This window comes from Pan troglodytes, chromosome 15 (genome assembly GCF_028858775.2).
Source record: "Pan troglodytes isolate AG18354 chromosome 15, NHGRI_mPanTro3-v2.0_pri, whole genome shotgun sequence".
NCBI classification, from domain to species: Eukaryota; Metazoa; Chordata; class Mammalia; order Primates; family Hominidae; genus Pan; species Pan troglodytes.
In genome coordinates this window covers 70,870,194-70,892,543 of record NC_072413.2, presented here as the reverse complement: position 1 = coordinate 70,892,543, position 22,350 = coordinate 70,870,194, and the positions used below count along the sequence as shown (strand labels likewise).

At 42.8% G+C, this 22,350-nt stretch overlaps 1 protein-coding gene and 1 pseudogene across 2 annotated transcripts in view; both read left to right on the top strand.

The window, feature by feature from the left end:
- The first annotated feature begins 6,726 nt into the window (after nt 1–6,726).
- Nucleotides 6,727–6,813, top strand: LOC112205509 (small nucleolar RNA U13; annotated as a pseudogene).
- Nucleotides 6,814–22,145: 15,332 nt separating this feature from the next.
- DPF3 (double PHD fingers 3) overlaps nt 22,146–22,350 on the top strand; it is a 285,829-nt gene continuing 285,624 nt past the window's right edge. For both annotated transcript variants that reach the window (XR_008539040.2, XM_054666070.2), the window contains exon 1: nt 22,146–22,208. Coding sequence is in view for 1 of the 2 variants with exons in the window: in XM_054666070.2 (XP_054522045.1) it covers nt 22,177–22,208 (32 nt within the window). In the remaining variant the exon portion in view is untranslated. The remainder of the gene's footprint in view (nt 22,209–22,350) is intronic.

Here is a 22,350-nt window from a genome sequence, read left to right as displayed (position 1 = left end):
GGTTCAAGCAATTCTCATGCCTCAACCTCCTGAGTATCTGGGACTACAGAGGTGTGCCACCATGCCCAGCCAATTTTTGTATTTTTAGTAGAGACAGGGTTTTGCAAGTTGGCCAGGCTGGTCTCAAACTCCTGACCTCAAGTGATCTGCCCGCCTTGGCCTCCCAAAGTGCTGGGATTACAGGTGTGAGCAACCGTGCCCAGCCTGAATCACCCCTTTAAAGGCCCTATCTCCAGATACATTCATATTCTGAGATAGTGGGGATTAGGGCTTCCCTGAATTTTGGAGGGAGGCATGATTCGGCCCATAACATGATCCAGTGAGTAAATGTATTGAGAACAATGGGAGATGGGATTCTCACTATTGGAAAAGAGAGCTATAAATGTGGAAAGATTGAAAACCAGATTGGGATTGAAGTACTAAAGTGCAATCATGGACACACACACACACACACACAGATATAAATATGTACATGTACATATGCAGATGTTCCTTGCCTCTGGCTACGGAGAGGGCTCAGGAGCAGCAAGACCCTGACAGCAGTACAACCAGTGTTCAAATCTTGGTTCCTAAAAATTATTTTTTACTGACAGGAACCAGGTTTGTTGTTGTTTGAGAAATGGCTGTTTCCAGGGCTAGAGCAGGGAAGTTCTAAAATGAGACTGGGATATTTAATTTGAAGGGACTCCTACTGGCCAAATCTGGGACTATTTAAGCGTCAAAATGAATGATGAGGCCGGGCACGGTGGCTCACGCCTGTAATCCCAGCACTTTGGAAGGCCGAGGCAGGCGGATCACAAGGTCAGAAGATCGAGACCATCCTGGCTAACATGGTGAAACCCTGTCTCTACTAAAAATACAAAAAAATTAGCCAGGCGTGGTGGCGGGCGCCTGTAGTCCCAACTACTCGAGAGGCTGAGGCAGGAGAATGGCGTGAACCCGAGAGGCGGAGCTTGCAGGGAGCCGAGATCGTGCCACTGCACTCCAGCCTGGGCGACAGAGCAAGACCCCGTCTCAAAAAAAAAAAAAAAAAAAAAAAATGAAAGTAATGAATTATAACCTATTGAATTAGTAGGAATCGTTGAATCCACACTGATATAATTAACTAAATGAATAAATAGGCCAGGCGATGTGGTTCATGCCTGTAATCCCAGCACTTTGGAGGACAAGGTGGGTGGATCACTTGAGGTCAGGAGTTTGAGACCAGCCTGGCCAACATGGTGAAGCCCCGTCTCTACTAAAAATATAAAAAATTAGCCGGGCATGGTGGCACGTGCCTGTAATCCCAGCTACTCAGGAGGCTGAGGCAGGAGAATCGCTTGAACCTGGGAGGTGGAGGTTGAGGTTGCAGTAAGCCTAGATTGCACCACTATATTCCAGCCTGGGTGACAGAGCGAGACTCCATCTCAAAAAAAAAAAAAAAAAAAAAAATGAGGAGAGGAGAAAACATTTTCTTGCAGCAGAGTGTCAATGAATAAATGGAGAAGGAACGATGGAGTTAGAAAATCACTATTTAGGCTGGGCGTGGTAGCTCACGCCTGTAATCCCACCACTTTGGAGGCTGAGGTGGGAGGATTGCTTGAGGGAGATCGAGACCAGCTTGGGCAACATGGTGAGGCCCCGTTTCTCCAAAAAAAAAAAAAAAAAAAAAAAGAATAAATTAGCCAGGTGTAGCAAATGCCTGTAGTCCCAGCTACTTGGGAGGCTGAGGTGGGAGGATTGCTTGAGCCTGGGAGATCAAGGCTGCAGTGAGCCCTGATTGCACCAGCGCACTCCAGCCTGAGTGAGAGAGTAAGACCCTGTTTTGAACATAAATAAATAAATAAATAAAATCATCATTTGGCAATCATTATCATCATAATTAATTCAGAACTAAGAAACATCAATGGACGCTGAGGCTAGAGAGCAAAAGTTTGACAAAGTAACGGTATCTACATAATTTCAAAATATCTCCTAAAAATGCTTATTAATTACAAAGGGGAAAAGAGTAACATACAGTGGAGAAAGCTGGCAGATACCACCTTAATCAGGTGATCAAAGTTAATATCACCAGTAATGACACAAATCTAGATTGCATACCATCTGATGGGAGGCAATGAGAAGAACACAGTGTCATTTTTTGTGGTATTTCTGCCAAAAACACATATCCTGAATCTAACCACGAGGAAACATCAGACACACACACAAAACTGTCCTGTAATCTCCAAAAATGTGAAGGTCATGGAGACAAGGGAAGTGAAGAACTATTCCAGATTGAAGGAGACAAAAGAGACATGACGATGCAACAGGTCATCTGAAATGGTTTATTTTGTTTTCTAGAGGATATTAATGGAACAATTTGCAAAACTTGAATGAGTCTCTAGATTAGATGGTCATAATGTATCATGTTAATTTCCTGATTTTGGTGTTTTTATTTTGGTTATATAGAAGGATGTCCTTGTTTAAAAGAATTATAGACTAAAGTGTTTAAGTGTGATGGGGCATCATGTTGGCAATTTATTTCCAAATGGTTCAGGAAATCAAGGGGTTCTTTGTCCTAGTCTTGAAAATTAATGTTTAAAATTATTCCAAATTTATAAAATTATCTAGACAAGAAGAAGGTAAAATAAACGTATTTTACAAAACAAAACAGACAAACAAAAACTGAGTGTTTGTTACCAGCAAACCCACTGAAGGAAATTCTAATGCACATTTTTTTTTCAGGCAGAGTGAAAATAATCTCGGATGGAAGGTTGGAGAGAAATGAAGGAACAAATAAACAAATGGAGAACAAAGAAAAGGGTAAATGAATGGGTAATGTATAAGAACCTCAACTGTAAAGTTTTAAAATACATGACAGAAAATAAGTTGGGAAGGAGATATGTAAAGTTAAATATTCTTTTTTATTTTTGAGATGGAGTCTTGCTCTGTTGCCGAGGCTGGAGTGCAATGGTGTGATCTCCACTCACTGCAACCTCTACCTCCTGGGTTCAAGCAATTTTTCTGCCTCAGCCTCCTGAGTAGCTGGGATTATAGGTGCCTGCCACCATACCTGGCTAATTTTTGTATTTTTAGTAGAGATGGGGTTTCGTCATGTTGGCCAGACTAGTCTCAAACTCCTGACCTCATGTGATCTGCCTGCCCCAAAGTGCTGGCATTACACCCGTGAGCCACCGTGCCCAGCCTAAAGTTAAATACTCTAAAAATTGTTTGCATTTTCTGGGAGGAAGGTAGATGTACTGATTACACTATATTTTGATAAGCCAAAGATGCATATTATAATGGAGTTTTGCTCTTGTTGCCCAGGCTAGAGTGCGTGGGAGGATCTCAGCTCACTCCATCTCAAAAAAAAAAAGGAAAATACAGGTAGTCTTCTAAATTATCTTATTAAATATTTATGTACATATATATATATATATATATATATTTTTTTTGAGACAGAGTCTCGCTCTGTCCCCCAGGCTAGAGTGAAGTGGCACAATCTCAGCTCACTGCAGCCTCCACCTCCTGGGTTCAAGCAATTGTCCTGCCTCAGCCTCCTGAGTAGCTGGGGCTACAGGCACCCACCACCATGCCTAGCTAATTTTTGTATTTTTAGTACAAAATGATGGAGTTTCACTATGTTGGCCAGGCTGGTCTCAAACTCCTGAGCTCAGGTGATTTACCCACCTCAGCCTCCCGAAGTGCTGGGATTACAAGGGTGAGCCATTACACCCAGCCTGTATTTTCTAGAGATCAAGGAGATGGTTTTAACCAAGACTGGATGCCAAAAGTTATAAAAGAAAAGATAAACATATTTGACTAAAACATTAAAAATATTTTGTAAGTGATACCATAAAAAAGTTATTGGGCAAATGATAGTAACTGTAATGCAGATGGTAGTCAGATTTAATTTCTGTAAAGTTAATCTTGCAAATTTCAACTCCTATAAATTGACAAGATTAATATTAAATGATACAAGTAGATGTTTCTATTGTTTCCCAACAGAAAAATGGGCAACAGATATGGAGAGAAAATTCACAGAAGTCCAAATATATCCAACAGCCATATAAAAAGGTGTTCAAATGTCTTGGTGGTCAGGACGGGGCCACTGGCATTACCTTCATATAAACAAGAAAAGGTTGGGGCCCCTTCCTCTGCATTGAACACCATTAGGATGCTTGTTTTTGCAAACCATTTGTGGGCCAGATTTCTGCCCCATCATCCTATGCACAAACTGCACAGTGTATGCAGTGGCCCAGATTCAGAGAAATGCAAATGCCTAATGAAATATTCCTTTTTATCCATTAAACTGGCAAAAAATTAAGAAGAGTCATGATACCTGTTGCCAGCAGGACTGTGGGGTGGCATGTGCTCCATCCATTGCTAGTGTTGTCATAGAGCATTCTGGCCTTTTTTTTTTGGAAGGCAGTCTGGCAATATCTATTAAAATTAAAAATACATATTTCCCTTGACCCCAGAATCCTACTCCTAGGAATCTATTCCATAAAATAAAAGTGCTAATTTGTATGAACATGTGTGCAAGAATGTTTATTGCAGCCTTGTTTGTAGCTGCCAAGAACCAGAAACCTAGTGAATGGCCATTAATCAGGGAATGGCTGAAAAATTAAAATATATTACTCCATAGAATATTATATGGCCATTCAATGGGATGAATGATAGCCTTACCAGATGTCTGAGAGAGATTTCCAAGAGATACCGATGAGTGAGAAAAGTAAGATGCAAAATGAGTGTAATGTGATTCCATCATTGTAAAAAAAGAACAGAAAACCTCCCTGCATGTGTCAGTGTATATGAAAATGTATACTGGTGTGTGTATGGTTACAAAGGAAAATATATATGGACACACCCTATGTTCTTGTTAATGTTGGAGGAGGAGAGAAAAAGAGAACAGTTGTTCGTAATAAAAACAGCAAGTATGATATGATCCTATCCATGTAAAACTGTGGCGTGTGTGTGTGTGTGTGTGTGTGTGCATGTGTGTGTATATAAATGCACTGCAAGAAGTCTACCTCATTTTTACTGGTTAGGATGGTGAGATTTTAAGAGACTTTCATTTTCATGATTGTATCTTTATGTATTGTTCCAATTTTTTTTTTTTTTTTTTTTTTTTTTTTTGAGACAGAGTCTCAGTCTGTCACCCAGGCTGGAGTGCAGTGGCGCTATTTTGGCTCACCACAAGCTCCTCCTCCTGGGTTCAAGTATTCTTGCGCCTCAGCCTCCGAAGTAGCTGGGACTACAGGCACATGGCACCACACCCGGCTAATTTTTTGTATTTTTAGTAGAGATGGGGTTTTGCCATGTTGGCCAGGCTGGTCTGGAACTCCTGACCTCAGGCAATCCGCCCACCTCAGCCTCCCAAAGTGCTGGAATTACAGGTGTGAGCCACCGCACCCAGCCATATTGTTCCAATTCTTCATAATAGATGTGCATTGTTTTTATGTCCAGGAAAAAGATGAAATTATTTTCACATTGAAAATAAAATAAAAACAAAAACCAAATAAACCTCAAACTCCTAATACCAATAGGCCTCAGTAATGTATACATTCTTATTTATCATTGGCTTGAGGGGGCTCAACTGAAGAAAGGGATGAAAAAGAATGAGCAAAGGGAACACCTATTGCTCTGAAGTATTACCTCCATTGTGGATTATGGGGCAGTTGGGAAAAGGTTTAAAGTCACACATATATTTGCCACTGCCCATCTCTTTGATGGCTTTACTGTGTAAGCAGAATCATTTGCTGCTTTAGGTAAACTTACTTTTTTTGTTTGTTTGTTTTTTTGAGACGGAGTCTCGCCCTATCACCCAGGCTGGAGTGCAGTGGTGCAATCTCGGCTCACTGCAGCGTCCGCCTCCCAGGCTCAAGCAATTCTCCTGCCTCAGCCTCCCTAGTAGCTGGGATTACAAGCATGAGCCACTACGCCGGGCTAATTTTTGTATTTTTAGTAGAGATGGGGTTTATCATGTTGGCCAGGTTGGTCTCGAACTCCTGACCTCAAGTGACCCGCCCACCTCGACTTCCCAAAGTGTTGGGATTACAGGCATGAGCCATCGTGCTTGGCCTTAGGTAAACTTTTAAAAACTTTTAGTAGAAGTTTGATATTTTGGTATTTGTTTTTTTCCTTGCGGGGGATGCACCATGGTAAACTGGTTTTGAAATTCCCCACCTTCCCCAGAGGGGAATGTCAAGGTGGCAGAAAGGCCAAGAGAGGAAAAAGAACAGTATAAAGGAAAAAAGAGGAGCTGGGAGGGGTGGCTCACGCCTGTAATACCAGCAAGTTGGGAGGCTGAGGTGGGAGGATCCCTTGAGTCCGGGAGTTTGAGACCAGCCTGGGCAACATAGTGAGACTTTGTCTCTACAAAAAAATGAACAAAATTAGACAGGTGTGGTGGTGCATCCCAGCTACGTGGGAGACTGAAGTGGGTGGATCACTTGAGCCTGGGAGAATGAGTCTGCAGCCTGGGTGACAGAGTGAGACCCTCTGTCTCAAAAAAAAAAAAAAAAAAAAAAAAAAAAAAATCAAATAAAAGGAGTAGAGGCTTCTCCAACAGTAGGGGCACTGACGGTTGCCTGCTGCTTCAAAGGTATGTGTGGTTTTATTTGACTGAGAAAAAGGTTTCTTCCCTGCTTTTCAGATAGCTAATGAAAATAGCTTTGTGTGATATGACAAACCTGGTGTTGCAAATTTTAGATTTGAGAGTAAAATTCATTTTTGTGTTTTGAACTTGAAAGAAGAGCTATTTGAATCCTTTTGTAGTTCATAAGCGTGATGATTGGGTTTTCACGTGCATGTGTGAGCTTGTTATGATGTTGGCATATTACCCGTCTGACGTGAAAAAAAAAAGTTATTTGGACTGGAGTTTAGAGATTGGCAAACTTGTTGACCTAGTTTTAAGTGGAGGCTGTTAGTTACTCTAAGTTTGCTTCTACAGTCATCCTTTTATTTCCTGCCAGTAAAATGAGGATCCTGAGAGTATGTCTAAGGAGCTGTTGAGAGGCTTACACAGGCTCGTTTGGATAAAGCAATTTAGAACAGTGTCTGCACTTGGGAAGCAGTATTCAGTGTGACTCTTATTATTATGATGAATCCTTTCTCATTGGTTGGGCTCAGCTGTCTGCTTGAACAGGAAGCACTTTACAAAAAGTTTTTTGGAAATGGTTTATAATGTAATATAGGGTATTGATATAGTTTAAGATTCTGAGATATTGTCTGAATTACTTTGTGTATAATACTTCACCCAATGCTGTGAACTTGAGGGCACTAAATTCTATTTGATGGCAAAATTCAATCAATGGTTACTTATAGTCAACTTATAATGAGATTTAGGGATTTAATAGGATGTGGAAAAAACTTTTGATTTCTTTAAATAAATGTGTTTTACAATAAAATCAGGCACTATGGATTTTCTATTTGGGATAGCACAAATAGAAAGTTTAGCTCCATGGATGTCTAGCAGGTTCCATCAGGAATGCCCTTTTCTTTTTCATTTCTTTCTTTTTTTTTGAGATGAGTTCTCACTGTGTTGCCCAGGCTGGAGTGCATGTCACAATCATAGCTCACTGCAGCCTTGACCTCCTGGGCTCAAGTGATCCTCCTGCCTCAGCCTGCTGAATAGCTGGGATTACAGGTGCACACCACCACACCTGGCTAATTTTTGTATTTTTTGTAGAGACACAGTTTCGCCATGTTATCCAGGATGGTCTCATACTTCTGAGTTCAAGTGATTATCCTGCCTCGGCCTCCCAAAGTGCTGGGATTACAGATGTGTGCCACCACGACTGGCCAAGAATATCTTTTTCTAAGAACGAATAAAAGGGCCTTTTATGATATCATGTTATGAGGATGAATTAAGAGGTTTTGCTATTGGATTTGAAGTATTGTTTCATGTTACGATGTCCCACCACCTATTTAACCTCTTCAGTTCTGCCATCAGAATGTTGGAGTGCCATTACCAACTCTCTGCATCTCCTCCTCTCTTCCTCCTGGAGTTCTGGGTAAGCTATTTTGACCCACCCACTGGGAGAGCACTCTGGGCGTTGGAAGGTTAGGAGCCCTGAAAAGAAGGCAGGAGAAGAGAAGCCCTCATTCTTCTACATTAGCTGTGAGCCTGCAAAGGAAACCCCCTGCAGGGCTCCCAGATTTTAAAAGCGCCCTGGTGAGTAATGACCTGGTGAGTAATGCTCCTGCAGAGCACATGCGGGGCTCTGCCCTGTCTCCCACCTCTTTCCTTATAGTCCTTACTTAAAATAGAAACCAGTTAAATATGGTAGCCAGCTGGGAGCCTGACTTTCTACTCCTAATGCTCGCCTACCTGCCTCACGTTTAGAATTTTTTTTTTTTTGCAAAGTGAAAGCAAGTTTATTAAAAAAGTAAAAGAATAAAAGAATGGCTACTCCATAGACAGAGCAGCCCTGAGGGCTGCTGGTTGCCCATTTTTATGGTTATTTCTTGATGATATGCTAAACAAGGGGTTGATTATTCATGCCTCCCCTTTTTAGACCATATAGGGTAACTTCCTGACGTTGCCGTGGCATTTGTACACTGTCATGGTGCTGGTGGGAGTGTAGCAGTGAGGACGACCAGAGGTCACTCTTATCACCATTTTGGTTTTGGCCGACTCCTTTACTGCAGCCTGTTTTATCAGCAAGTTCCTTATGACCTGTATTTTATGCTGACTTCCTATCTCATCCTGTGACTTAGAATACCTTAGCTTACTGAGAATGCAGCCCAGTAGGTTTCAGCCTCATTTTACCCAGCTCCTATTTAATATGGAGTTGCTCTGGTTCACACGCCTCTGACAGCAGGATTTCAAGACCAGCCTGGGCAAGACAGCGAGACCCTGACTCTCTTGGGAGACCAGGTCCGGCTCTAGTGGCTGGTCTGCATGCAAAAGCGCCCCCAGGCTTGGCCCGGCCCCTTGGGATTCACCCCGCTTTTAGAAATGTAGAGTAAGTTCCAGAGTGCTTGGACATCCTTTCCTAAAGGGCTTTGTGTGGGGGACAGATTTGCACCCCTTTTCCAGCAGCACCATGTGCTGTTGATGCATTTAAGGCATCTGCTCTCCATTTATTCTCCTGATCCCAGAAAGAAGATTGGGAATAATTATTTGAGTTTTCAGTCTGTGCTCTGGGTACCTCTTTGCAGAGTGTCTGAGGCATAAATCTGTCTGTGACTTCCGGGACAAATGAATAGTCATTTGAAACATCAGCCATGGGTAGGTGTGGCCTCTGGGGCTTTTCCACAAGGCAGGGCAGGGCTAATCTGTAAAATAACATTTGAGGCCATTCTGCCGGATGTTCAAGTTCAGGTACTTGACCATTCAGGGGACATAGATATAGGCTACAGGTACAACATGGCATTCACAAAGGAAGAAGCAGAAGGTGTTGTAGGTTTCATGAGCAAAGAAAGTAGTGTGGGTTGCAGTTTTGTTACAGGTGTAAGCAACGAAAAGAAAAAAAGATGAAAAAATAAAAGAAACAAAATGAAAGTGGCACGGTGCATGTCTTATATTTGCACAGGGGTTGCACAGGGAATGTCTCTCCAAGTTCTTGCAGCAGGGAGAAGGCAGGTTCCAAAGCATTGCTGGCTACCCCAGCAATCGGGGCACTATGAGCAAAGTGGATCAGTGCATACTAAGGCTGTTTTTTTTTTTTTTTTTTTTTTTGAATTTTTTTCTTCTCAAGCCTTGCATTCCTTCTGGGCAAAACTGGAATAGTTTGGGAATTCTTGCTTCATGTGCTGTTGAGTCTACTGAATCTAAGTTTCTGGCAACAAAAGAACTAGATGGGCAAACAATTTGAGGTAAGTGTGTGAGGTTAATTTTTTCTTCTGCTCTCAATGAATAACAGATCTGATGCAAAAACAGCTCTGGCTATGGAAGTGGGCATTTTTTTCCCCCCACCTGACTCAGCATAGGTGAGAAATAACTTGAACATGTTTTACTGCTCTAATGGTATGCAGGATCACAGGTCATCTTTTCTTAGAGGAAAGTCTCTTCTCCCCTTGAATTTGCAGATGGACTCACCAAAGCTCAGCAAGGAAAAGAGGACTTATAAAGAGGACTTAATTAATTCATTATTTTTTTTTGAGACACAGTCTCACTCTGTCATCCAAGCTGGAGTGCAGTGGTGCAATCTCCACTCACTGCAACCTCTGCCTTCCAGGTTCAAGCCATTCTCCCACCTCAGTCTCCTGAGTAGCTGGGACTACAGGCATGTGCCACCACACCCGGCTAATTTTTGTATTGTTAGTATAGACAGGGTTTCGCCATGTTGGCCAGGATGGTCTCGAACTCCTGACCTCAGGTGATGCGCCTGCCTTGGCCTCCCAAAGTGCCAAGATTACAGACGTGAGCCATTGCACCTGGCCAAGAGGATTTACTTTTGTTACAACATGTATATTTTGGTTGATCCAGTGGAGTAATTTCTTTAATTTCAGCTAAGTGATCTAGCCATGGTTCTTACTCAACTATATCACTCAGAAAGTATCCTAAGATCTGGCTGGGCATGGTGGCTCACACCTGTAATCTCAGCAGTTTGGGAGGCTGAGGCGGGCGGATCACATGAGGCCAGGAGTTGGAGAGCAGTCTGGGCAAATGGCGAAACCCTGTCTCTACTAAAAATACAAAAATTAGACGGGCGTGGTGGCCCCCCTGTAGTCCCAGCTACTCGGAAGCCTGAGATAGGAGAAACACTTGAACCCGGGAGGCGGAGGTTGCAGTGAGCTGAGATCGCACCACTGCACTCCAGCCTGGGTGACTGAGTGAGATTCTGTCTCAAAAAAAAAAAAAAAAAAAAAAAATGTATCCTAAGATCTGAGCAGTCAAGTTTTTCATTGCTGCATCGGTTTGACAGGTGGTGTATTCTTTACATGTCAATATCCTGATGGGGCATTAATGCAGGACTGTCTGCCATGGACCTAATTGTCATTCACTTTCAACAAACATCTCATGAATACTTACTATGTTCCAGAACTTCTCGACAGAAGAACTCGTTTGTGTCATAGTGGTGCTCCTTCAACCTTTTCCTGCCTTCCAGGTATCCATGTAAATATTGCTGTTTGGCAGTTCCTTCTAGAGCTGGAACCCAACAGGATTTCCCAACTTTACGACTTTCAAAGGGTGGCATCCCTGCTCACTGACACTAGAGGGCGCCCAATTGCCAGTAACAAATTTGGGCACTGGGATTTAGGGCACTGTTTGAAAACTTGTTTTACTCTTTTCAGCAAAAAACAGTTGCACAACTTCATCCTCCTCCCAATGGGGCATCAAAGAAGGAGACACTCTAATGTGGACTAGACGTTGGTTTGTTTCCATTAAGGCTTGCTTTCCTAAAACCCAGGCTTTTGGACTATCCCTGAGAACAGTGAGTAACTTGTTAGTAATTGCATATCCTGGTTGTTGCATTTAATCCCATCCTGCTGTCATCCACCACATCCCTATCTAATTCCAGAATATCTCAGCATGAAGCTCTCGAAAGGACTCGCTCCTTTCTAAACCTCAAAGGGCTTACAGACAGACCAGTCCGGTTCTCATTTTGCTCTCTGTTTTGTCTAATGCCCCTTTTCCTTGAACACAGGCAAGCCTTATCTCCCATTTTGGTCCAGGACTATCTGGCTACGATGAATTTGTTTGGTCTCATTCTGTTAACTCAGACTCCCTCTAACTCCACCATTCCTTGTCATCTGTTCTTTCCCTTCTTTGTTCCTGTTCAGCATCAACGAGTTCTCAATTTTGCATTTTCTATCTGGGAAGAAGGGAGAAGTATTTCTCAAGTGTTGACTATGTGTCAGTTACTCTTCTTTATGTCACTTACAGTATCACATGCAGAAGCTGGTATGAATAGCCCCATTTTACAGATGAGTACACTGAGGTTCGTGGTCAAGTCACCTGCCAGAGGTTGTGTACCTTGGAAGTAGTCAAGCTGGGATTCAGTTCTAGGGTTTTTGGATTTCTCTTTCTCCACTACCACCCTCCTTCCTTAGACTTTTATACTATTTAATATTGTCATCAGTGCTTCCAGTCATATTCCTTGTTTTTGTTCCTTGGTTTTGTCACATGAAAGTTTATCCAAAATTCATAATTCATGATCAAAACTAGCTAAAGACATTATAAAACTGAAAAAGGACCTCAATTCAGATGGAATTGTCCCTCCTACCCGCACTATATCTCAGAACTTAAAAGAAACCCAAATTTGAGATAGGAGTAGCTTTGGTCATTAAGTAAAACAGGTTCTCAGTTCAGCCCGCATTATGAGACTTCATTTGAGGAGTCACTCCAGAGTAGCTAATATACAAGATTTTTTTTTTTTTTCTGTCTTGCTTTGTAGCTCAGGCTGGAGTACAGTGGTGTAATCATGGCTCACTGCAGCCTTGACCTCTGGACTTAAGCAATCCTCCCACCTCAGCCTTCAGGCTTCATATAAATATAGAAGCACCAAATTGAAAATTGAATCTCTTCTAATAGTCTCCATTTTCTACCTGTTTAACACAGTTCTAAAGGAGAAAATAGCCACAGAAATTTCTGGTATTTATTATGAGTAGAGAATTTTTAAAAATAGCTTAATTGAGATATAATTCATATACCATAAAATTTACCCACTTATAGTGTACAAAGCTGGGCATTATAGTGTACAAAGCTGGTTCCATGGCTTCCATCCATCTCTCCTGCTGTGGTCACTTGAGGTGGGAGGATCCTTTAGCCCAGGAGTCCAGCCTGGGCAACATAGTGAGATACTGTCTCTAAAAACAAACAAACAAACAAAGTACACAGTTCAATAGTGTTTAGTATATCCAGAGATATGTGCAGCCATCACCACAGTCAATTTGAGAACATTTTCATCACGTCGGGAAGAAACCCCATATCGTTCAGCTGTCCCCCTCCTATTCCCACACACTTGCCGTCTCCAGCCCTGAGTAACCACTAATCTCCTTCCTGGCCCTGTGGATTTCCATATTCTGGAATTTCATGAGAATTGAATCGTAGAGTGTGCGGTCTTTTGTGACTGGCTTCTTTCACTTAGCACAATGTTTTCATGATTCATCCATGTTGTATTGTAGCATGTAACAGTACTTTTATTTTTTTTTACGGCGAAATAATGTTCTCTTGTATGGATACACCACCTTTGGCTTATCTATTTATCTGTTGATGGACATTTGGGCTGCTTCCACCTTTTGGATATTGTGAATAATGCTGCCATAAACATTCATGTCCTGTTTCTTTGTGGACATATGTTTTCATTTCTCTTGGAGATATACCTAGGAGTGGAATAGCTGGGTCACATGGTAACTCTATGTTTAGTCATTTGTGGAACTGCTGGACTGCTTCCCAAAACAGCTGGACCATTTTACAATTACACCATCAGCATATTAGGGTTCTGATTTCTCCATTTCTCTGTTCTTAATAACAAGTGTTATTTTTGACTTTTTGATTTTAGCCACCTAGTAGGTATGGAGTAGATTTTTTTTTTTTTTTTGTAAATAGAGAGAGAGTCTCACTATGTTGCTCAGGCTGGTTTTGAACTCCTGGCCTCAAGCCATCCTCCCTGTCTTGGTCTCCCAAACCGTTGGGATTATAGGTGTGAGCCACCTGGCTGGGCCTAGCTTTCTTTTCTTTTTTTTTTTTTTTTTAATGGGGAGGGATTTATATAACTAGATTTAGTAATATGTGCTTTTACTTATTCTTTCAACTACCAATTATTAACCATCTGCTAGGCCTTGGGCCAGACTCTGGAGATTTAAGGTGTCCTATCTGGCCTCTACACCTTGTGGGATAGGAAAACAGAAAATGAGATGTACTAAAATACAAGTATTTTAATAGAGCTATTCATACAACTGTGCAAAAACCCAAAGCAGCAAGTGCCTAACTTGAGATATATTTAATCCAAATAGGTTTAGGTTTAAGCTACTGAATGGCTACGATTAAAATGTTTACCATCAGCTTTATCAAAAGCCTTTCTAGAAACATGGTGGCTTTCAGAGTCGCTGTTAATGAGCCCACTTGTGTCTAGAAAATAGCCCTCACTTTCAGAATTGTCATTGAGTTACAACTATTACAATATGGTGACAATACAAATATGTGTCTGTTGTACATGGACACAATAAGTCGTGTTATCCTTTGATTGGTGAGAACAAAGAGCATCTGATGACTTTGGGATTCCAGGTACAGAAAATAAAGTTCCTTTGCTGCTTAGGTCTTTAATAGTCCCATTTTATTGGATTTTTCGCCTTTCCCCTTACCAGAACTAATTACTTCCATTTTTTCCCTTCTCTCAGCAGTCCCACCTCGCTGATTTTCCCTGCTCCATTTCCTCTATCTTTATTTACTTCGGGGTTCTCTGGGCTGTGCCTGTGTCCCAGAACCCATTGCTGCATTGGAGAAGTTGTCCTCAGCCTGGCTGCCCTGTTGGCTTAGATGCATTTAAAATGCACAGGGCCCTCTGTGGGCTTTAGGAACGTTTGCTCACCTTCTTCTCTTTTCCTCTGGAGCAGCATAAACATGGAGTTGAGGTCCTTTTGCAACTATACAGGCCAGAGTTCATTGCCCGAGGCTGTCTGAGAACAGAAAACACCTGTTTTAATTCAGCAGGCCTCTGTCTCCCTCTTTGCCAGAGTGGGGGACATTTTAGGTTCCGTGGCTTCCATCCATCTCTCCTGCTGCGGTCACCTATTTTTATATGGTGGTGTAAATATCTGCAGGACAACAAGACTTAATATGCCCTCCTGTGCTTGGCTTGTAGACTTCTCCTGGATGATTCCTGACTAATGACAGAGTAGAAGCCTGAGGTCATGTAAATGTTGTGAGTGAGAGAAACAGGTGCCTGGGAGTGTCACCACACTTAAAGCAACACCCTGTAGAAAGCCCTCTTTGGGGGCCTTTGAGGCATCCACCTTTGCAGATGAAAAAAAGCTTCTCTAACCAAGAAATGGCCAAGGGGTGAATTTTCTTTCTTCACATGTATGTATAGTTTTAAGGAATTTTGTTCATGCATGTCTTGGTCACTCCCCATGGTGGTAATAAGGGACAGTTTTTTTCTCCTGTTCCATTCTGTCCCTGTCTGCAGGAGGCCTTGCCAGTTGCTTTGACTTAGGACAGAAGAACTACCAGGATTTCAGATATGGTGTCCATGTGGGTGGGCTGAGGGAGGACTTGGAAAATGTGGACTTGGCAGGTAGAGGAGGGTGGAAGAGAGAGAAGAGAGTTAGCCATCTTAAATAAATAGACCCCATGAGAGCTCTGCAACCAGTGGCTTTATCAGGAAGAAGACCCGAGGCCCACTTGAGATGGTCTGGTGTTAGTGAGGGAGAAGGGGGCTGGGGCTGGTCTTTAGAGTAGACTGTGATTACTCTGTGTGATTTGAGTGGAGAAACCTCCTGTGTAAAAATATTCCATCTGCTGGCTTTCCTGGTGTCTGAGGTTCTAATCAAGCCACTACTTATGCACGTGTGTGTGAGAGAGAGCGAGAGAGAGTGTGTGTGTACTGTGTATCTTATGAAGTCTTAATCCCTTCCTTGTGTAGGTTTTGAGGTGTCCTAGAATTCCCTCTTAAAATGCAACCACCCAGGAGGGAAACTCCTTTAAATCAATTCAGAGCATGTCGTAAAGGAAAGGATGGGGATTAGAAGAAGGGAATTTGGAAGAGGCTCCCACTGAAGGTGAAGTCCTTAGAGAAAGGAAAGCTGGCACTGTTGCGTGGAGGGGGATATTAAGAGAATCTCAGCCTCTCACAGCCTCTCAGCCTAGGTTACCCACCATTGCCCCAGGGGATAGATTTATACCAACATTAGGGAAGTGTTGGGGATGGAGGATTAAGGTCTTCTAGTAAGGCAAACCCCTGCTCCATGACAGAAAATCTCAGTGCTTCATTGGCCTCCAGCCCTCAGGCCTTGGCCTTGACTGTGTGTTTCTTCAGTCAAGACCAAGCTGACCAATGTCCATTCCCAGGTGCATCATCCAGGGCCCCTCCTGTATCCCTCAAACCCACAGCATGCCAGTCACCAAGTCCTGCAGATTCTACTTCCTTAGAAGCCACTGATTCTGCCCTGTATACCTCATCCTGGGCTGCCACAGCCCCTTAACAGGTTCCCAGGCCTGCAGCTCAGCTTTCAATCCATGGTCATGCTGCTGCTGGAATGAACTTGTAAAAAAAGGCAGATGTCTTCATTTTCACTCCTAGCTTAAAATCTTTTGGTGTTGCCTGATGGCCTCCCAGATGAAACACATTTTTTAGCAATAACACCCGCTCCTTGCTTCTGCTTTCTCTGTCTCACTCATCCCTCTGCATAAATTACCTTCCTACCAGAGGGATCTTTTGAAATCACAGTGCCCTCTCCCACTTCCCTGAAGGTGCTGCCATCTCTGTAGGGACACCCTTTCCTCCTCCAGGTCATCTGGGACTTAGCTCAGGCATCAGCTCTTCTAGGAAGACGATCCTGACCTTCTGTGTTCTGGCAGGTGCTGTTCATCCAGCCCCACAGTGCCCTGAGCTCCGTGGCTTCCTGTTTCTGCCTTGTAACTGCCTTCTCCTTCCACCCCATCTCTCAAATATGATCCCTTTAAAGTGGGGTTATGGGGGTTTTCTTAGGTCTTTCTGTACTCCAAGGCCCAGCAGTAGATAATCTACAAATATTTGCTATATGAATTAGCTGTTGCTAGGTTATGGTTTTGGTGTAGAAGGCCTTTCACCCCTTGGCTTATTTCTAAGAGCTCCCCAAGCAAGGCCCAATTTAAATATGAGCTTCTCCTTGAAGCCTTTCCCTCGACCAGCGACCAGCGTTAGAAATGCTCAAGAACTACCCCCTCCCTCCACTGACGTTCTTTGATATGTATCACTTCTCCTTCTTCTCCTTTGTTTTGTACAAATCTGTGAAAATCTCAATACCTTGAAACCTTGAAAACCCAAAGGAGTGAATGCATTCAACAAACACTCAAGGATGAACCCTTTGGATTACGGGCACCAGGCCAGGAAAAGAAGACCGGCTGGGCAGGCTGCTGCTTCCTTTTAAGTCACATCAAGTAATTGCTCTACTTGCTCACAGGGTTGGGCCTACTGTCTTTATTCTGTCTCCAGATGGATGGAAATTGCTTTTTGAGAATTGTTTCCACGTCTGGTTTATTTTTATTTTGCCACCTGTGCCTAGCGCAATGCTTCCCTTAGAGAAAGCCTCCAGTGACTGACTGAATGAATGAATGAATGAACTAAGTTAGTGAGCAGCAGTAAACATTGATTCTATTTGACTCTGCCCTTAATTATGAGGTTTCAAAGGACTACCCCAGGAGCATCTCGCATCCTGAGAAATTGATTGTGTGTGTGTGTTTGTACACACTGAGATACTGTGAAGGGCCTAAAAACTCCTCTCCCAACATTCCCCCAGGAACAGAGAAAATTAGATCGCAGTTTTGATGCTCCCTTTTCTTCCAAAGGATTCCTCTTCCTCTTCAGCTCAGTGCCTAGAGGAACATATCAGAGCTGGTTCTGGATCTCAGGGAACCAGCACAGGCAACCAGTCGCTGAGGCCATGGCTGGTTGCTCTGTGGATGAACGGAGGGATTGAGGGTGAGCTTGTTCTTGTTTTTAATCCCCATGGGACTTAAAACTCCTTCAGCTCTTGAAGTCCATTAGGAACTGCATTTGTTTTGGATGGCTTTTGTGGCACACTTCCTCTTTCAAATGAACTCTTTGGCTGTTTGGAAGGCCTGTGTCTCCTCTTACTTCTCTCTCATGTTTACATGTGCCTTTAAAAAGTCAGCTGGAAAGGTTGGCACTTGCTACAGAAATGCCATTCTTTCCTGCTTCTGGATGGGTTTCTTATAGCTTTGTGTTGTCTGCTGAAACAGCCCTCAAACTTTTTAGGAGTAAAGAGGGATGGGGGCCGGGTGTGGTGGCTCATGCCTGTAATCCCAGCACTTTGGGAGGCCGAGGTGGGTGGATCACCTGAGGTCAGCAGTTCGACACCAGCCTGGCCAACATGGTGAAACCCTGTCTCTACTAAAAATACAAAAATTAGCTGGGCGTGGTGGCAGGTGCCTGTAATCCCAGCTACTTGGGAGGCTGAGACAGGAGAATCGCTTGAACCCGGGAGGCAAAGGTTGTGGTAAGCCGAGATCGCATCACTGTACTCCAGCCTCAAAAAATAAAATAAATAATTAAGAAAAAGAGAGATGGATGTCCTTTTGGCTTAGGTTCTTGGGTCCTTGGTTGTGCCCAGTGTTCCTTCAAATGGATGGCATTCAACAAATACTTGAGCTGGGCCAGGGAGTTTCACTCACTGACATCAAGGGTGAGTTAACATGGTTGAGAATGGTCCCCACACTTCTTTCCCTGGTGACACACACTTCTTATATGTTTTTATTGTACAGTGCAAAAAGGCAGATCTCTTCATTTTATTGTACAGTGCAACACTGTACAATAAAAATACAATGCCAGCCACATGTACAATTTAAAATTTCCTAGTGGCCACATTAAAAAAAAGTAAAAAGAAATAGGTGAAATTAGTCTTCATAATGGATTTTCTTTAATCCAGTAAATCCAAAATATCATTTCAACATATGATCAATGTAAAAATTATAATGAGATATTTTACCTTCTATTTGTCCTAAGTCTTTGAAATCTGGTGCATTGTTTTATACTTACAATGCATCTCAATTGGGAGTAGCCACATTTCAAGTGCTCAGTAGTCACCTGTGGCCCATGGCTCCTATATTGGACAGTGAAGCTCAACATTCTCCAGGTGAGATGTGGAGGTGATTATTCTGGGGCCACTCTGCTCTCCAAATTAAGCTGCCTAACTAGCTAAATCAAGATAAAAGGGATAGAATACAATGAAGTGTATTCAAATATATGAATAGCTATGGAGCTTTAGAAATGGGATTTTAGGCTATGGGTGCGGTAGTTCATGCCTGTGATCCCAGAACTTTTGGAGGCTGAGGTGGGAGGATCATATGAGTCCAGGAGTTTGAGATCAGTCTGGGCAACATAGTGTTACCTGGTCTCTACAAAAAATTAAAAAATGAACTGAGTATGGTGGTTTGTCCTGTGGTCTCAGCTACTTGGGAGGTTGAAGTGGGAGGATCACTTGACCCCAAGAGTTTGAGGCTGCAGTGAGTTATGTTGAGCTGTGTTTGCACCACTGCACTCCAGCCTGAGCAACAGAGCAAGACCCTGTCTGAAAACAATAACAACAACGACAAAAAACTCCAGGGCTTTGGGAGGCTGAGATGGGTGGATCACCTGAATTCAGAAGTTTGAGACCAGCCTGGCCAGCCTGGCCAACGTGGTGAAACCCTGTCTCTACTAAAAATACAAAAAATTAGCTGGACGTGGTGGCGGGCACCTGTAATCCCAGCTACTCGGGAGGCTGAGGCAGGAGAATTGCTTGAACCCGGGAGGTGGAGGTTGCAGTGAGCTGAGATCACACCACTGCACTCCAGCCTGGGCAAAAAGAGCGAAACTCCATCTCAGAAAAAAAAAAAAAAAATTTAAAAAGTGTTTTGGTATCACAATCAGCAAGAAGCCTTTTTTAGGGTTATGTAGTTATGTGACCCCTCATTGAAACATCATTCTTATTTATTATTTTATTCTAATCCAAGTTGTCCATTTGCTCATTTTTCTTGGATTAACGAGTTTAGAAAACTAAATGTGATGGCTAATTTCACTTTCTGTTGTGCCTTGTTTTTTGGATTCCCTACATTCCATATGCCGTAAGGAAAGAATTATCTCTGTAAGAAATAATAACATGGATTGAAAGCTTGCTGTGTGTCAGACACTTGACATGTATTACCTCATTTAATCCTGGCAAGTAAATATGCCCAAGGTAACCCAGCTGGTAAATAGTGGACTCAGGCTGGTAGATTCCAGAGCTCATACTTCTGCCATGTACAGCACTATGAAATTGCCCCAGAACTGCCAAACTTCTCCAAAACTGTTTAAGGATACTGTCCTCTTTAAACATGCCTACTCTTTGCTTTTGAACCTTCTGGTTAAAAAAAAAAAAAAAAAAAAGAAATCTTTATATTTTGATCTATAATGTAAACACTAAAGTTAAAATAACTCTTTTGTTAAATATAAGTGTTTCTTTAAAAGTCATAACTGTATTGATAGAGTTAAAATGACATTCCATTGGGTTACAAAAAGTAAGGCTATCCTTTTTTTTTTTTTTAAAGTACTGTCTTTAATTCACTATTTTCCAATCCAATCAATAAATCTGATCTGACATTTTCAAGTTCGTTAGGTAGTTAGAGATTATGCTGGTTTCTGCATCCAGGCCTTAACACAATAAATGATATGTACATGCTTAGAGTATGTGTTTTCTTTAATATGTAATATACATTTGTTTTTTCTCTCTTCCCCCATTGTAAATCTTGTTCAGGACATGCTCTACATTTCCTACTTTATCAGGCTGCATGTAAGAAAATACGTTGTCGTCTACTAATCTGAATTGTTGTGTCTTTGATACCTCAAAGAGGTTATTGGGAGTTCTAACTGATAATTCAAACTCATACTTCTTGGGTCAGAATACAGCTCTTGCTTTTCAATGATGTCAAGGCCCACCTCAGGCAAAGTATAGGCTTCTGAACCAATTTCTTGTCAAATTAGTAAAGAAGGGATTTTTCAAACTTCAATTTTGGAAAAGGAGACAACTTTTTCAAACTGTAATCTCTGCCAAGATGCTATGCAAAGAATTTACAAAGGAATCTATAGAACTCAATTCTGCTTCTTAAATACGCAGAGAGGAGTTAAAGATTTCAAATCTTTAAAAAACATAGTGATTCAGCCACGTTCTGTTTATCTGTAAATCTAATAGTGTATGTAGTTGAACTCTTAAAATTCTGGAATGTTTATTTTATTTTATTCATTGTCTTGAGAGGAGCAAAAGGAAGCGAGAGGGCATAGCTTTGAAGAACTGGCAATTTGGCAACTTCTCTCCCCTTGCCACCCCTCCCCCACTATCTTAGCTATTTGACCTGATGAAACAGCTTTGGAATGGTAGCCAGACTTCTGTATGCTAACGAGGCCCCTACCCTATTCGCGATTTATTGCGATTTCATCCACCCAGAGCTTCCCGGTGCCCAGTGGAAGCCTGACTTCGCAGAAGTCTCCCAGTTTTGTCAGGGGCTCGCCAGTGAAGAGTTCACACTGACTTGAAGCAGACACAGACTCATTGGACGCCTCGGGTCACATCGGATTATTCATTAGCAAATTCTTTCCACCTTCTATCTAAGTAGTGAAAGGTGACGCCAGAATCGCGTGTGCCACTCCTCTAAAGGGACCCTGATAACACCCAGTCCAGGCTCTACAACTTCTGCCTAGTCACTTGCTTCCTAGCAGTAGAAAGTTTCCAAAGGTTGCCTTAAGTCCTCCCTACCCCTAAGCCTAAAGATCAGAGCTCCAGGTCCCACCACCTAGCAGGAATCTGAGCATTTTGGAAGTTTCTGGTGTAGAGGGAAGAACCGAAGGGGTGGTAGCGGGGAACCGCGCAGAGTAACCCCCCTGCACTACGTAAGGAAAGCCCTGGCTGCAGGAGGGAGCGAGCCTGACATTGAGACGTTCCAGGGGGAGGGTGAGTTGCTGTCCTGGAGTCGCCAGGAACAGCAGCGGCAGTTCCAAGAAGCGAGAGAGGAAGGTGGCCGAGATAAAGAGAACACTTCGGGAATAAGAATATTAAAAAGCGGCAGGACCCAGAGCATTAGCAAACGGCAGAGCACATGTAGTAATTTGTTACACGAAACGGCAGCCTTCCAACTTTTGCACTGAAACACGGGGATTTACCCTTTGGGGGATTAAAAATGTTGATACGCAAAGCCAAAGGCTAATGAATAGGATTCAGTGGCTTGCTGGCAATATTTAAATATTTCTGTCCGGGAGCGCAAACTCTTCTGCAGTTATTTAGAAAAGCAGGGAGTTAAACCAAACTATAATACTCTCCCGTGCGTCTCCACTTTCCCCAGCCCGAAAAGGAGCTGCCAGCGCGGTACTGCCCCTTTAAGACCTGCTGGCTCTCGGGCTCTACAAAAGGGAGTGACCTCTGGGCTTTGACAGCTCCCCTAATAACTACCACGGCGCAGGCCCCGCCCACCTAGCTACCAGCAGCGCCGATTGGCCGGCGGGCCGGTATCCCGCGCTGTGATTGGCCCGTCGCTTCCCCTGAGCGAACCTTTAGAACTCTGAGACAGACAATATTCTGTTACATTGTAGCAAAATGGCGACTGTCATTCACAACCCCCTGAAAGCGTAAGTAAGACTAAAAAATGTACATATTCCGCGTGGTTTCAATATGAAAAAAAAGGCGCCTTCTGCGTGGCGAGCGCTGCCAGGGCATTGCGCTTGCAGGCGCCTCCAGCCGCGGCGGGGCTTCTCTCTTCTTTCAGCTCTT